The sequence below is a fragment of the Orycteropus afer genome, unplaced genomic scaffold, assembly GCF_000298275.1.
Source record: "Orycteropus afer afer isolate SDZICR_OR568_19922 unplaced genomic scaffold, OryAfe1.0 scaffold00553, whole genome shotgun sequence".
Classification (NCBI taxonomy): Eukaryota; Metazoa; Chordata; class Mammalia; order Tubulidentata; family Orycteropodidae; genus Orycteropus; species Orycteropus afer.
Genome location: NW_006922140.1, coordinates 1,678,646 through 1,695,439, shown reverse-complemented (window position 1 = coordinate 1,695,439; position 16,794 = coordinate 1,678,646). Strand labels below are relative to the sequence as shown.

Sequence of the window (16,794 nt, the reverse complement as noted above, 5' to 3'; positions counted from 1 at the left end):
TTGCTAACCACATTGCTCTTATGAAAAAGTAGTCTAGGCCAGGTGTTATTTTATGGGCCTGTGGCTTCCTGAAAACTGAGAAGTAAAGGGTTCACTGCCAGAAAACAGAGCCAGATCAACATTGGTAAAATCAACAATGAAAATATGACGGAATGGACTGTCTATGAATTCAACAATTATAGTGGAATATGTGAAAGTTAGAAAGCAAAGTAGAAAAGCTAGTTCATGCAAAATCTCTCCTATCTGTTTAAGAATGTCAAGGATGTTATGAGATAAAAAAACTTATGCAAATGGGGGTGTTTATATATATATATATATATATATATATATATATCTCATATATATATATATCATATTCCAGTAATTTAAATTAAAAGAAGATATTGTAAAATTTTATTTTACTGGGTAGTGAAACAGTTAAGCACTCAACTATTAACTGAAAGGTTGGCAGTTCGAACTTGACCAGAGGTGGCTTTGAAAACAGGCCTGGTGATCTGCACCAAAATTGACTTGAGGGCAGCTAACAACAATGCAATATGATATATATTCTTATTCTACATCATATACAGAGCACTATTAAAATTTAGGGCATCACTTGGTAATAGTCTAAGAATTTAAATACCTGAAGAATTCATTAAAGTTTGTATGTTTGTATTATTCAATGTATCAAAGCACCTAATACAATGCCTGAAGCATAGAGAGTGAACAATACGTGTTTGAGAAATATAATCCTTTATAAACTATTTTATATATTAATTCATATGCTATACAGATAGTGGTTTCAGAATTGGCTTTTTAAAATTATTTCTGTGTGTGTGTGTTTGAGTAGCAACAAGTGGTCTAGTATCTCCTGTCCCCAACTAACTGACTGCCTCCCTGAAACCCTACTTAGCTCCCTAAATCTTGGAGAAGGGGGCAACAGAATTTCCTATATTCTTTGGACATTGTGGGTCACAATTTCTGTTAGGCCTAAAAGTATTAATAATATTCTTATTCTGGATGGTCTCTAAGCACCTTCAAGGAATACAACCCAGGAGCCTAAAGCTAGTGAAATTATAGTATAATATGAATTTAATAAATTCTGTGCTGTAATTTTTAGAAAATTCTTCACTGATTAGAAAAATATTCTAAAATATAAGGCAGGGTAAAAATGTAAATTTCTGATAGGGAGAATTTCTCCAGGAAATCCCTCCAAATTTTAAACTTTCATATATTATAACATTCTGCCCAACAATATTAATTGATAAGTTTGACTTACATCAAAACCTTAATTGTACCTGGAATTTAATCATTTCCTATACTTTTTAACTTCCTTTCCTTTACTTATTAGTTTTGCCAAGAGGATTTATATAATAGCATACAATGCTTCTTAAAGGCAGTTATTATGGAAATAAAATATTGTTCTTAAAACTATTATTCTTTCCTTATGGTGCTTGACTCCAATGGGAGTACAAGGTATATGTATTTATGAAATTAGTCCTTCAATCCAAGGCTTATTGTTAATAAATTAATTGGTGTTTTTAATTGATGGTGTGTCATTTCCAACTCATGGCAGCCCTACTTGTGCCGGGTTAGAACTGCCACATCGGGTTTTCTAGGCTGTGACATTTCAGAAGTAGATCTCCAGGTCTGTCTTCTAAGGCACCGCTGGTTGGGTTCGAACTGCCAACTATCTGGCTAGTAGTTGAGCACTTAATCATTAATGCCACCCAGGGATTACAAATACTTGGTAAATATATTAAATCTAAAAGAAAGCAATTAAATTTTTAAAATAAAGTCTCTAGGTTACCTACTATTAAACATTATAAATACAGAATGTGGATAGAATGTTCATAACTTGATATAATTAAGTATGATACATATTTATTTATAAGTCAAAGAGCTCCTCTAGGATTATGAGTTTTTTAAAAGGATAGTTGAAAAATGTCTCATGACTGAGGTCCTCTATGGGAGTTAATTTCTGAACCTAGATTGAGCTTATTAATAACTTAACCTAATTGATATGTCAGGCTGAACCACATGAAATTTCCCTTTTGTTAAGTTCAAAAATCGATAATTTCAAAATGGCAAAATTGTTCAATGTAGTAGTCTTCCATAACAAGGACAATAAATCCAGTACCATATTACCATATTACTAAATGCTTAAATATTTACAAATGCATAATTCATAACTTGAATTTTAAACATGCACTTGTAAATGTGCTAAATATTTAAAATTGCTCCTAAAAAAATAAAAGTTTTGTGTACCACTTTACTCTCGATTCTCTCGGCCCTTAAATATAGCTTGTACAAAGAACTATTTGTTGTTATTTGGTTTATATGAGTTCTGAATTACCATTCATATGCACGTTTTCTGTCTCCATCTAGTTAACAAACTCATTGAAGAGAGAAACTTGTTCTCCAGTTATTTTATTTTCAACTCAGTGCTTGGCATGCAGGAAGCACTAAAATTATGATGGACAAATTGTTTATCTGAAACATGACTAACTATCAGTGAGGCTACTCAACAGGCATTAACGGTAACGTTTCATTTTTCTATGTACTGCTAAGTAAAAAAATATTGATATTTATATATCTCTAGGTCTATTTTAAAAGGTACATAAGTCAAATCAGACTTTTAAAAAATCAATTATAACACAATATTTCAATCTGGAAAAGCATTCTACTACAAGGTATAAATTCACCTAATGAATACCCATTACAGTATTGCTATGTTATTCAGGTTTAGTAAACAGCTTTTTTGAAAATCTAGCTTTTAAGTAAATAGCATGGTATAAAATTTCATGGCAATAAATTTTCTGATATGTGGTATTTTTCCTCCTCATCACAAGGGTGGACCGGAAGGAATTCTGAATTTTGATCACAGCCCTGAAGATGACACATGTTTACTAAGTCACCCAGATTCTTTCCTGTTCAGTCTCTTAGCTTATCTAATGGACACACCTTAATATTTTCTGGGAATACTGTTCTGATTATTTATTGCTGCAAACATACAAAAAGGCACAGTTCAAAACTTAGTGGCTTAAACAATAACAACAACTTTATTATTATCTGTTATGGTTCTGGGATCAACTGGCTTGTTCTTGTTCAAGATCTCCTGTATGCTTGCAATCAGGCAGTGGCTAGGTCTGAAATCATCCCTAGGCTGAACTCTGAAGATTCAAATAACTGGGTGCTGGAACTGCTGGGGTTCCTTGGACTCTCTTTTTCTCTGTGGTCTGCGCATGTGGTTTTCCATTATGGTGACTCAGGGTTCTAAAGGTACATGGCCCAAGAAGATACAGCCAAGAGGAAGTTGAATCACGTTTTAAAACCTACCCTCAGAAGTCACATGTTGTTGTTGTTATGTGCCATGGAATCAGACCTGACTTAAAGCAACCCTTCCTTGGGTTTCTGAGGCAGTATCACTATGGATTTAGATTGCCCAGCTTTCCTTCCAAGGAGTGGCTGGTGGCTTTGAACCGCCAGCCTTCTGGTTAGCAGTCAAGTGCCTTAGGCACTATTTTTTATCATATTCTATTAGTTGAGGCAGCCACAAAAGGCCTGCCATTTTTAAGGGGAAGGAATATAGTTTCCACTGCTTTGAGACAGAGTGGAAACTTTCTGAAAGAGCATGTGGGACTGGAAATGTGGTTGTGGCCATATTTGGAAAGTACAATCTGCCACAAAAGCTGTGAGAATCAAGTATCATTATACCCTTTATGATATTTATATAGAAAGGACTCTGGAAATAGAGCCATAGCATTTTGCTGCAGTACACATTTTATAGGTTTTGCCTACATATTTGTGATATATAGGGAGCACATATACACATAGAGACACACACACAAGCACAAGCTGTTAACTCAATAGTGTGGCTGTCTGAAAGCTTAAGCCACTATTTAAAGCCATGAGAGGACAGCCAGGTGTTTCCTTCATTTTTAATAAGTACCTCCATTTTTTTCATCTTGATCATTTATTCTGCTCTAATAAATTGCCTCAGTCAATTTGCCTTTGCTCTAGTTAATCCAAAGCACCCCTCTGCCTCGTTTTTTTAACATCCCTTACATCTGCAAGCCTTCATTCTCCTTCAGTGAATCATCTCTTTTCATCCTTTAGATGCTGACCTAGTAAACACAAATGCATCTGTGAACACTTAAAAATTGACTTGTTGCTCAGTTTTTCAACAACTTTCTGTACTTTGATTTTTGTATCATGCAAAGAGCTGCACTGTATACTTTTCCGTCTCTATGTTCCAAAGGTTACTCTTTTTCCAACAGAATTATAGGTATGTTGTAAGTTGTAATTGTTGTTACATGCTGTCAAGTCAGACCCGACTCATAGCGACCCCTCCTTGGGTTTCTGAGGCAATGTCACTATGGAAGTAGATTGCCCACCTTCTTTCTGAGGAGTGGCTGGTGGGTTTGAACCACCAGCCTTCTGGTTAGCAGTCAAGTGCCTTAGCACTCATTTACAACCTGCCTTATGCAGATGACACAATCTTGCTTGCTTAAAGTATGCATGATTTGAAGCACTTACTGATGAACATAAAAGACTAGAGTCTGCAGTATGGATTTACCCCTTAACATAAAGAAAACAAAATCCTCACAACTGATCCAATAAGCAGCATCATGATAAATGGAAAGAAGATTGAAGTTGTCAGAGATTTCATTTTACTTGGATCCACAATCAACACCCATGGAAGCAGCTGTCAAGTAATTAGATGTTGTATTACACTGAGTAAATCTGCTGCAAAAGACCTCTATAAAGTGCTGAAGAGCAAAGATATCTCTTTGAAGGCTAAGGTGTGCCTAACCCAAGCCATGGTAGTTTCAATAGCCACACATATGCATGGGACGGCTGGACATTGAATAAGAAGACTGAAGAGTTGATGCTTTTGAGTTGTGGTGTTGGAGAAGAATACTGAAAATACCACCGCCAGCCAGAAGAATGAACAAATCTGTTCTGGAAGAAGTGCACCCAGAATGCTCCTTGGAAGCAAGAATGGCCAGACTTAGTCTCACCTACTTTGGTCATGTCAGAAGGGACCATTCCCTGGAGAAGGATATCATGTTTGCTAAAGTGGAGGGTCAGTGAAAAAGGAGAAGACACTCAAGGAGATGGATTGACACAGTGGCTACAATGATGGGCTCAGGTACAGGAAGGCACAGGACCAGACACTGTTTTGTTCTGTGGTACGTAGGGTCACTATGAGTCAGACCTGACTCTAGAGTGCCTAACAACAACAATTTTCAAAATAATAAGTGTTTTAGAGTTGCAGATGCTCTAGAATTGTGCTGTAGAATTTGGTAGACACTAGTCCCATGTGTCTATTCACCACATGGATTATAGCTGTTTTGAATCGAGATGTTTTATAAATGCAGAATGCATGCTATATTTTTAAGACTTAGAATGGAAAAAGAGATGTAAAGTGTGTCATTAATAAATGTTTATATAGATTAGTTTTGAAATATTTGGGATATATTGGTCTAAATTATCCATACTATTTTTGTTTTAATTTTTCTTTTGTGGTTACTAGAAAATTTAAAATTAGATATGTAGTTCATATTGTAGTTTTTGTTGGACAGCATGAGTCTAGAAAGGACAAATGCCTTGATATTAAAAAAAAAAAATCTCAGGCTTTCTACTTAGAATTACATGAGATGTGCGAGGTTTTTTTGAGTAAAATGTTCAACTGCCTTGAACACTCATGTAGATATTAGAGAGGTTCCTGAGAATTAAAAGTTCATTTGGCCTTGGACACAAGCAGGCAAAAAAAGGATAATTACACCATTGACAAAAGACAGAACAAATTTAAAAGAAAAAGAATAGAGTGAAGGCAAGTTACAGCAATAGAATCACCTTAGTGTCTAGAATAGTAACACGCAAAGAGAGGGACAATGACCTCTGCAGATAGAAATGAGTTTGCTGGCCTGGTGGAGTGCTGTGAAGTTGTTGATGGTGATTCTTGTTGTGTATTGCCCAGCTGATTTCAGTTCATACATTTGAAGCATGACAGTGTCATGCTTCCCCCAGGGGAGGCACATTAGATATAAGGTAAATAGAGCTACTACAGAAGCTCTGGTGGTGTAGTGCCTAAGGCATGTGACTGCTAACCAGAAGGCTGATGGTTCAAACCCACCAGCCACTCCTCAGAAGGTAGGTTGGGCAATCTACTTCTGTAGTGATACCGCCTTGGAAATCCAAGGAGGGGTCGCTGTGAGTCAGGTGTGACTTGACAGCGGTGAGTTTGTTTGCTTGTTTCTTTGAGAGCTACTACAATCAATTGCGTACTTCTTGAACTTGAATCTATCCAGTTACAGTGTGACTCTGCTCCCATCCATGAGAAGAGTAGTGTGAAAAAGACATAATAAATTTAGTGAACTCTATCAAACAGGGATGATCCTGTTACTGGAAATATGACTGCGGTTAGGAATCAGTGGTCTTTATTATTTCCACTGTACTCATGAGAAAACTGAGGTTGGTTAGAAAGGATTAAGTAATTTCCTAAAATGACAAAGCCAGTAAGGGACAAAATTTTAACCCAATTCTACCAGACTTTTAATCCCACTGTTACATTTTGTGTTCTTCCTCCCTTATCAAAGAAGATATATTTTCTGCCTTTAAATTACTCTCAACCTGGTGAAGATATATGTAGTTATTTTTCATTTAATACGATTTATATATTATATTCTGGACTTAATATATCCTTTTTTTTTTTTGGGTGCTATATACAGGTTTGACTGTGCTATTTTAAAATGTGCCAATAATGTGAACTGATCTAGTGTAGCTTGTAGTCAGAGAAGTTTGGTGTCTCATGTTTGCACAGCAACAGAGGATTCTTTAAGGATCCATATTTGTGGTCAAATTGCTCTAGTAAATATTAGTATTGGTGTCTGTGGCTTAAAGCAAGATATTCAAGTTACAATATTTGGTGTTGATTTCTCAGTTCACCAAAAACGATTGTTCCTGTTGTGTCTGTCTCCCTCTTGCATGACCTTCTCCTTTTATTCAGATTCTGTTCTCCCTTTCCTTATCTTAATATGAAGGACTAACTCTTGTTCTTCTCTTTAATCTCATTACTTAGCTCAGTGCCTAGCACACAAGTCATGCTTAACCATCCATTCATGATATGAACACATTTCTATACAATAAACATTCAACAAGTAGAAATTTACTACCTCTTATGGTTCAGACTTTTATCAAAAAGGACCAATCCCCAGAGAAGAGTATCATGCTCAGTAAACTAGAGGATCAGAGGAAAGGGGAAGACCCTCAGTGAGATGGATCAACACAGTGGGTGTAATGATGGGCTCAAACATGCTAACAATTGTGAGGATGGCACGGGACCAGGCAGTGTTTCCTTCTGTTGTATGAGTTGGAAGCAACTCAATGGCACCTAAAAACATCAGCCTGGGCCAGACATCATTCAGGATACTGCAGATAGAATAGTGCAATTGGTTGTATGCCATACATACATCTGGTGGGAGTAAATTAAACCAAACCGAACTCACTGCCATGGAGTCAGATCCGACTCACAGAGACTCTTCCTTGAGTTTCAGAGGCGGTATCACTATGGAAATAGATTGCCCACTCTTCCTTCTGAGGAGCAGCTGTGGGTTTGAACCACCAGCCTTCTGGTTAGCAGTCAAATGTCTTAGGCATTGTGCCACTAGAGCTCCTGGCCTTAAGCATTATGCCACTAGAGCTCCTGGTGGGAGTAAGAGCACTCCTAAATTAACTCCTTAAATTAACTTCTAAATTACTCAACATGAAATGATGGCTATGCTAAGATATGAGGACCAAAACTCCATTTTGAATCAAAAGTAGTTTCTACATCAAGAAATGCAGCCTGTCACTTCTGTGACTCTCCACTACACCCGAAGAAAATTATTTGGTAAACAATTTTAGAGAAGAATGTTATTTAGTTTGCTTAAGAAATTTGCTTGCTTAATAATACAGTAAACTGGGTTCAAAACAATTCTCAGAACAGGTACTTACTCAAGATAAAACTTAGAATTACCCATGTCCTTCTTATAGTCACAAAAGAAGGTTTTCATGAATGTTTCAAGAACATATGCACCCAATGTTGTAACTTTTATCTAAATGTCAATCACCAAATTTTTATTGAAGTTCCTTGTATTTTCCTACCAATCAGATGTACCCTCACCCAATTTTGTAACTGTTATCTGTCAACCATCCACTGAATTTTTATTGAAGCTCCTTACATTTTCTTATAAAAACTTGTTGGACTGTCTCCTCACAGGATCTTAGTCCAGAATCCTCTGGACTTTGTGATTCCTAATTTGCAAACTTTTTTTTTTCCCCACTATTTTCTATTCCTTTGAAAACTTCTTCGCTTCAATTTTAACAGAGACTCCAGATTGCTCTTCATCAGAGACAATTACATATCAGTGTGTTAAATCCTGCCTGTGTATGAGCACAGGAGGCAGTGGGAACACCTTATGAGAGAAATTAACCTGGTTCGGTAAATCAAGGAAAGATTTCCAAAGGAAGCAGCATTCAAGCTGACATCTGAGGGAAGAGGTAAGCAAGGAGAAGGGTTTAGGATGCTGGTGGGAAAAGGAAGGTATTCCTAGCAAAAAGAAAAATAGCTATTCTGCTCCTGCAATTTGTTCAATTTGGAATTTGGCTGAAAGGTAGAGTTGGTTCGTAATGCATGTGAAAACAAAAAGTGTGGGAAGGGAAGAGACTAGAGATTAATGCTTAATGAATGCTAATTTTTTAAAAAGCAGTATTTCATATAATGCAATTTTTTATAAATTTCTATGAGAATTCATTTAGGGTTTAAATTTTAGATCAGTTCATTTTATAAGTATATTTTATATAATTCAAAACAAAATAGATTTGAACCTGATAATATTGGAGGCCTCACACTCATATATACATATGCATATCTATTATATATCCATTTCATTACAATTCTATGGTGTGCAACATACTTATCATTAGGGACATCTACCCCATGATAAATGGCCTTCATTAGTACTGCTTTGAGGCATTATTATTTATTCATCTATGAAGGTTATAAAGCTTCTATTAATTCATTTTTCCAGGAACTATTATTTTAAATATCAAATGCTTTCTTATTCTTCAAACGATATATAAAATAATATAGTGTTTTTTTCTATTATGTAATGCTTGAGATTATCTTTTAAACAAAGAAGGCTAAAATGAAGTCTTCTTAATTTGATCAATTGATATATAAATTTTTGGGAAAGCAGTAATGAGAGGATTATATGAAGACACATATCCCAAAACCAGTTTTAAGTCTCAGTCCTTTGGCAAACATATCATGTTCTTTCACTGGCCTAATAGACTCTCTCCACCATAGGTTATCTACAAAATTGGTAGAACATTTTCTGTGGTTGTGGCTTATAAAGATCAATCATCTATAATATAATTTTAATAATTTTGGGAAGCAACAGTACTTCATGGTATCATATACTCTTTTTGTCTTTTGTACTTTATAAATCAATGAGTCTTTATGTTTCCCAACAGAACACAAAAGGATGCCCCAGAGGAGATAGCATGTTAGATTTTGCTGCAGCAGAGGGGAAATTTCTCATTTGCATTTCCATCCTCACTTCTCATCACAAATAATGCTGATCTGGCAGACACTACCTGTGACATGTACAAGTGGAAATTAAAGTGAATTTAAATTCGTTTGTGACCTGACTGTTAGGGGTTAGAGGACTAATAAAATATAAGCCACTTCTCTTGTCCTAAGGAGTTGTATGGGAAATGGAGAGATTTAAAGAGAAGATTGGTCAGGATTGGAAAGAAGGAACAAATAGAGCAAGTTTGCCTAAGGCACTTGACTGCTAACCAGAAGCCGGCCACTCCTCGGAAGGAAGGTTGGGCAATCTACTTCCGCAGTGATACTGCCTCGGAGACCAAAAGAGGGGTCGCTATGAGTCAGGTCTGACTCCACGGCACATAACAACAACAACCCTGCAAAAACATTTATGAAGCATCATCTATGAGTCAAATACTGTAAAGACAAAAGAATCATCAAGTTACATACTATCCCTTCATGGTTTTGCAAATATTATATGATATTACAAGAAATGGCAAGAATAGGGAAATATAGAAAGAATAAAGTTTATTGGTGGTTGCCAGAGACAGGAGGAAGGGGAGAAGGAAAGCCATTCTTTGGGAAGCGGTGACTTTCAGTTTAAGGTGCTGGGAAATTTGCGATCAATTAAGGGCATTGGTTGCACAATCCATTAATGTAGTTGATATCACTAAGCTGTAAAACTGAAAAGTGTTGTTTACCAAAACAAACAAAATAACAGCAGCTGTTGAAGCTGTTTATGCACAACAAAACATTTTGTTTCCTTAGTTTGGAGGTTTAGGGTCATAGTTTCGAGGGACATCCCAATAAATTAGCTTAATATTGTTTCTCAGTACTTTTGTTCTACCTCTTAGCTCTTGAATAATACTAAAGTCTTAAAAGCTGGCGGATGGCTGTCCAAGAGAAAACACTTCGTTTCTGTTCACCTGAAGAACAGGGGAAGACAGTCGAGGGAGAATGGACAAGAAAACAGAATGCATGAGCTGATTTCAGAGTTTTAAATATTCTTCAACATACAATTGAAAAAGTGCATACAGTTAAATATTCAATAATGAAATATGATTTTATTGAAGGTACAGGCATTTTGCTTTCACTTCAAAACGTATCATAAAGTCACTACATACAAGTGATTCACCCTACATAGTGTTTTTTACAGTCACTGCTCACACTCACATTCCAACATTTGTAGTGATTGCAAGTTAGGAGGGTGGCATCTGTTACAATCAAAATCTATTCTTCACCACCTCGTGCTTTCTACCTCCACCTTGATGCAAATATACAAACCTAGTTTTACTCCTGGGGTGAGTTATGGAGGGAAGGAAGAAAGAGAAGCAGAAAAAAGAGAGGGAGGGAATGGAGTGGGTGAATGAGATGTGCTGTCTTCTTTCCGTTTGTTTTCGGACCTTTTCTGCCGGCTTTTCGGCGCTCTCTGCAGAGCAGAGTCTTTCTCCAGGCTAGGTTCTCGGCCCCGCCCCCTAGCGTCGGAGCCAGGCAGCCAGCGGCTGTGGCCTATCTCTTTAAATGACAGCTGTGGCTCTGGTCCCAGTCCAGGCTTGACGTCAGTGCTGCCTCCCGGGCTGCTAGGAGTAGTTAGCGCCGCCGTCCGCGCTCCGGGATTGCCGCGCGCTCCTAAGCTGCTGGGGCGGTGAGTTTTCTTTGCTCCAGCCCCTCCTTCCGCCTTCCCAGCGGGGAGCCGAGCAGCAGCCCAGAACCTCTTGCAAGTCTCTCTCACACTTCCCCGCTGTCACCCCAAAGGAGCAGACGCTCCTCCTCGCGCCTCCACTACTGCCACCGCGCTCGCGGAGCTGCTCTCCCGCGCGCCGTTCCCCCGATGGAGCCAGGGCCCCGCCGACGCCACTGCTGCTCTGGGCCCTGAGCTGGGCTGCTGCGGCCGGAGGTACGCGCCGCCCGGCCCCGGGACGTAGGGCGCCGAGGTGCACACCGAGGGCAAAGGGCCGCGTGGGGTGCGGAGCGCCGGCTCTAGGAACCAGAAAGTGCTGCTCTCCCGAGCCACTTGGCTGGCAGCGGGGGATAACGATGGCTCTGAAGGACACGGGCAGCAGCGGCAGCACCATCCTGCCCATTAGCGAGATGGTCTCCTCTTCCAGCTCCCCTGGCGCGCCAGCCGCAGCCGCTCCGGGGCCCTGCGCGCCCTCGCCCTTCCCCGAGGTGGTGGAGTTGAACGTGGGCGGCCAGGTCTATGTGACCAAGCACTCCACGCTGCTCAGCATCCCAGACAGCACTCTAGCCAGTATGTTCTCACCCTCTAGTCCCCGGGGCGGCGCCCGGCGCCGGGGAGAGTTGCCCAGGGACAGCCGGGCGCGCTTCTTCATCGACCGGGACGGCTTCCTCTTCAGGTACGTGCTGGATTATCTGCGGGACAAACAGCTCGCGCTGCCAGAGCACTTCCCCGAGAAGGAGCGGCTCCTGCGCGAGGCCGAGTACTTCCAGCTCACCGACCTGGTCAAGCTGCTGTCGCCCAAGGTCACCAAGCAGAACTCGCTCAACGACGAAGGCTGCCAGAGCGACCTGGAGGACAACGTTTCGCAGGGCAGTAGCGACGCGCTCCTGGTGCGTGGGGCAGCAGCAGCCGCTCCCTCGGGCACCGGAGCGCACGGCGGCGGCGGCGGTGGCGCGCCAGACAAGCGCTCGGGCTTCCTCACGCTAGGCTACCGCGGCTCCTATACTACGGTGCGCGACAACCAGGCGGACGCCAAGTTCCGGCGCGTGGCGCGTATCATGGTGTGCGGACGCATCGCGCTGGCCAAGGAGGTGTTCGGGGACACGCTCAATGAGAGCCGCGACCCCGACCGGCCGCCCGAGAAGTACACGTCGCGCTTCTACCTCAAGTTCACCTACTTAGAGCAGGCGTTCGACCGCCTTTCTGAGTCTGGCTTCCACATGGTGGCGTGTAACTCCTCTGGCACTGCCGCCTTTGTCAACCAGTATCGCGAAGACAAGATTTGGAGCAGCTACACCGAATACATCTTCTTCCGTAAGTTCTCAGCTCTGCCTTTGCATATACCTATAATCACGCGCCATTCCATGACGGGTTCGCGCGTTGTTTGGAGCCCGGGCTGGCTAACTAGAACCCGCGACTCTCCCTGCACGCCTCCGCGGTGCAGCAGACACTATTTACTCTTTTGCCCTTCGGGATGTCCCTCGTGACTTTCCTTTTCTCGAATCCAGGAATACCCAGTTCCCCGCGGTCCTCTTTCTTAACTTTTTGCTATTGCCTTCGCTGTCGGTCCCGCTCCTGCATTATCTATGTTTTCCTCCAGCTCCTGGGAGCAGGACAGAAGGGCAGGACTGGACACACAAATCCTCCCTCTTCTCTAAGCTTCCGCGGGTCTTGCCCACCACGTATCGCCGCGCACCGCCAGAATTACCTCCTCTAGGTGCCAGTTAGGTGTATGAGCGTCCAATTACTGGCGGTGTCAGGAGGGGGCAACGGCAGAGGCGACAGCTGTGCCCCCAGAGAATTTCATGTGGCTAAGATGTGAGAGTGGCTTGTGAGACTGAGGACTCTGTTGAGGTTAGAATGTGCGAAACTCCTTTCTCTCTCTTAACCAGTTACCATGTCCCGTACAACTGCGGGTGTTTTGGATAGTGCAAGGTGGTAATAGGAACCCAGTTTGGATGTTTGAGTGCTGAAGTGAAGTCGGAGATGAGGAAGGGGCGTGGTGTGTGTGTATGTGTGTGTGGTATTGTGTTTTCTTTTGGGGCACCTGAAGTGCGAAAGTGGGTATTGAGTCCACTTTTCCAGATAGGAGGGGGTGAATACAGTGATTTGAAATGAAGGAAGGGGGAGGATTTGGGAAAGCATGAGACATGATGCTTTTGTAGTGTGCTTCCTGAAGGGGCCTTGCAGAGTTCTAGAAATTAAGCCTGGCACTGTGGCTGACAGGGAAATGGTGATGGGGAACTAGGGGAGGGCGCAGTTCTCAATGATGTGTCTAAAGTGAGGAGGGCAATGATGAGGGAACGATTTGGACTAATGAAAAGCCAGCTGGGATAACAGCAGGAACAGATTTGGCGAACGTTTTTTCTTTGACAGATAAAAGAAGCTTTAAAAGTTGCTTGGAGTGGTAGAGTAGAATTGAAAGTCTATGTCAGAAACAGACTAGCTTTGTTGTGTTTATTTTGGTAATTAAGTCACTGATACCCTGGACAATTTTCTGTACTTTGACAGGAGAAGTGGTGACATGTCTCTTTGCACAGGTGCAAACGTGATTGGAAGGTGGTTCAGTGTTTGTGCAATCTGCTAACCTTGGGGTTAGGGTGACCAGACATAGCACACAATCTTAGAGTGAGATTGTCTTTGTAATAGTATGGATTTGGTGAGGAAACCATTTGAACAGAGAAACAAAGGAAGTGTCTACTGATAAAAAAGCTAATTGTCTTAATTATAGCAAAATATTATTTGTTACATATTATAATGATGATCAACAAAACTGCCCAAAACAAGGTAATGTTTTCTTGGCCATGGAACAATTGGAATCCTTTCAATATAAATTAAGCCATTAGAGTATTTTTAGCATCGTTCTTTGCATTTTATTCTCTATCAATGAGACTTTTGTGAACAACTTTTTAGATTTTAAACATTAATGTCAACATAGATCTTTTTTCCAGGCATATCAGAAGATCAGGTATAATTAATTTGTTCATTTTTTTTTTATGGTTAGTAATTTTTGTTAGGGAAAATTGGTTAGGGAAGTTTGGAAGCTTAGGTGCTCTCCAGTATTAAGTCTCTTGAGTTTTGGAAATATGTCACTGTTTTGGTTGTTTTTTCCTAGAAAGTTGGGGACTTGAAAATGTTCATTGCCTTGATTATGAAGAGATACTATAGGTTGTCTCTAAGAAAAAAAAAATGCCCTTAAAATGTATTGAATGTGCAAAATCAATCAATTTAATGAATGCAATAATTTGAGAGATGTTTGGAATTCAGGGTGTTTCACTTCTGGAGATAGAAGAAAACTTAAGCAAAATAAAATACTCATAATGAGTAACCACTGTCAAGGTATTCTCATGACTAATGAGCTCTGATAATTCATTCATAAAAGTCCCAGAAATCTAAAGAAGCAATCCATATGTGAGCATTCTTCTTTATTATCTTAGGGGGGAAATGTAAGTCAAGACCTTTGTTCTTTTGGTGTGGTAATCCAGTCATTGACCAACCAAATGTAATGGCCGTTTTTCATTTGGGATATAAAATTTACCTTGAATACTAGTATGTATGTACTTTTTTAATAATGCTCTGCACACTTTGCAGCATATCATTTTCACAAATAATTTTGAATTCATTTTAGTGTTTGATAAATGAAAATAAACAGTAACATTTTTGTATTTCCAAAGTCTGTTTGATAATGGTGTAATGCTATACAAAATGCAACCTTGTTTTCAAAGTTTCTATTTTAAAAGATTATCAGTGTTTTCATAAAAAAAATTATGAGATGAACTTGTTTGTCCACTTACTGCTTTGGATGCAGAAGAGAACCTGAATATCATTTATCCCCCTTTTGACACTAAATTCTTTCAACAGATACATATGAGTGTATAACTTATATCAGCAAGTAATAGTCACTTTAACATCTTTCAAAATTGAGAGTCAATATGAGCATAGTAATTAGAAGCTGCTCTGAAAATAATAATAATGTAGTTTATACAAATGAATATTAATATCAATCCCACCCCTTCCTCAGAGTTTCAGCTGTGTAGGAAAAACAGTGGCACATGATTCATTAATCCCAGGCACTGCTATTTGTCAAATGTGTGATATTGGTTAAATTACTTACTTGTTTTGTGTCTCATTTTTCTCACCTGTATAATGGAGATAATTCTAGTACTGGTGTTAAAGGGTTTGAGAATACATGCAAAGTCATTAAACCAGTGTCTGTCACATAATGAGAGTTTAGCATAAACAATAAATTACAGGCTTTTTAATTCTTATAAGCATTAAATTTTAAATTTCATTATATAAGTAGAGTTAATTTAATTGTAAAGTTAATTAGGAAATTATTTTGCAATTAAATGATAGCATACTGAACTTTCAGTTGTTTGGAACAACCAATTAAATAACCAACTTTTCTGGAACTTGAATTTTTCATACCAAGTTCCAGTCACCTACTCTTCTCAGTCATATTCCAATTGATTTTTCTGGATTGACTCTAACAGAACCCATTTCTGATTCGGGGCCAGGAAGCCTTTTAGCACTCTACAGTGGGACTTGAAACTTGGCAATATTTTCTGACAAATATCAAGCTAGATTCATAGCTCCTTAAGTGCTTGTATCCACGTCATTGGATTCTAATGCACAAGGTTTTATGAAGGCCATTAAACATTTGATATTAGTCTCATTTGGCTACATGGACAGTTTGCTATCTGTTTTCAGTCTTACCTTGTTATTTATCAAGTCTTTCTGATACACTGCAACATACACTAGTACTGTTAAATTTTACATTACTCTCCTAATACTGAAGATGTATTGCCCTTTCTTGGGGAAAACAGTGATTTATTGCATGTTTTATTTTTTGTGGGATGTCTGGGAAGCACAGTTGTGGCTGTTTTTAGCAGTATCTAGGAGAAGAAAAGGTGTTTATGTGTTGGCAGTGTATTGCATGGACAATAGTTATATGCTTGGAATACTGTGTGTACACCGCTCATAGGTGAAACTAAGGAGCTTGAGTGGCTCAGTGCCTAAGGCATTTGACTGCTAACCAGAAGGTTGGAGGTTTAACCCCAACATCCGCTCCACAGGAGGAAGATGGGGCAATCTAATTCAGAAAAGATTTGCAGCCTTGGAAACCCTATGAAATTTACCGAAAGGTATCACTGATGTGTTACTCCTGTCTTCTCATAGTGCTTCAAGCTTTGAACTTCCATATGTTGATTTGGTGCTATGTGGTGGGAAAGTATACATTTCTCTAGATTGTATTTGGTATTTGACATTTGATACATCCTTTTCAATTGTTATGATGTATGAGAGTGCCCTATCTAGGATTAGTGCTGTTACTGAATGGGTTGTGAAATCTGATTTGTCTTAATGGATTTTTATATCCATTTCAGATTCATTCTACTTCACCGTGTTGGGTTGAAGAAAGCAAGTTGAATTGGAAACATTCAAATAGCTATTCAGTTATATTAGCATGCTTATTGCATTAAGAGTTTTCTGAGAAACTTTGAAAAGTCATTTTATTTAGATGCATAGTTTTAAATTA

The 16,794-nt window shown here is 39.5% G+C and overlaps 1 protein-coding gene across 1 annotated transcript in view; it reads left to right on the top strand.

The window, feature by feature from the left end:
* Positions 1 to 11,614: 11,614 nt before the first annotated feature.
* KCTD8 (potassium channel tetramerization domain containing 8) overlaps positions 11,615 to 16,794 on the top strand; it is a 522,167-nt gene continuing 516,987 nt past the window's right edge. The window contains exon 1 of the mRNA XM_007955950.1: positions 11,615 to 12,572. Coding sequence (XP_007954141.1) covers positions 11,615 to 12,572 — 958 coding nt within the window. The remainder of the gene's footprint in view (positions 12,573 to 16,794) is intronic.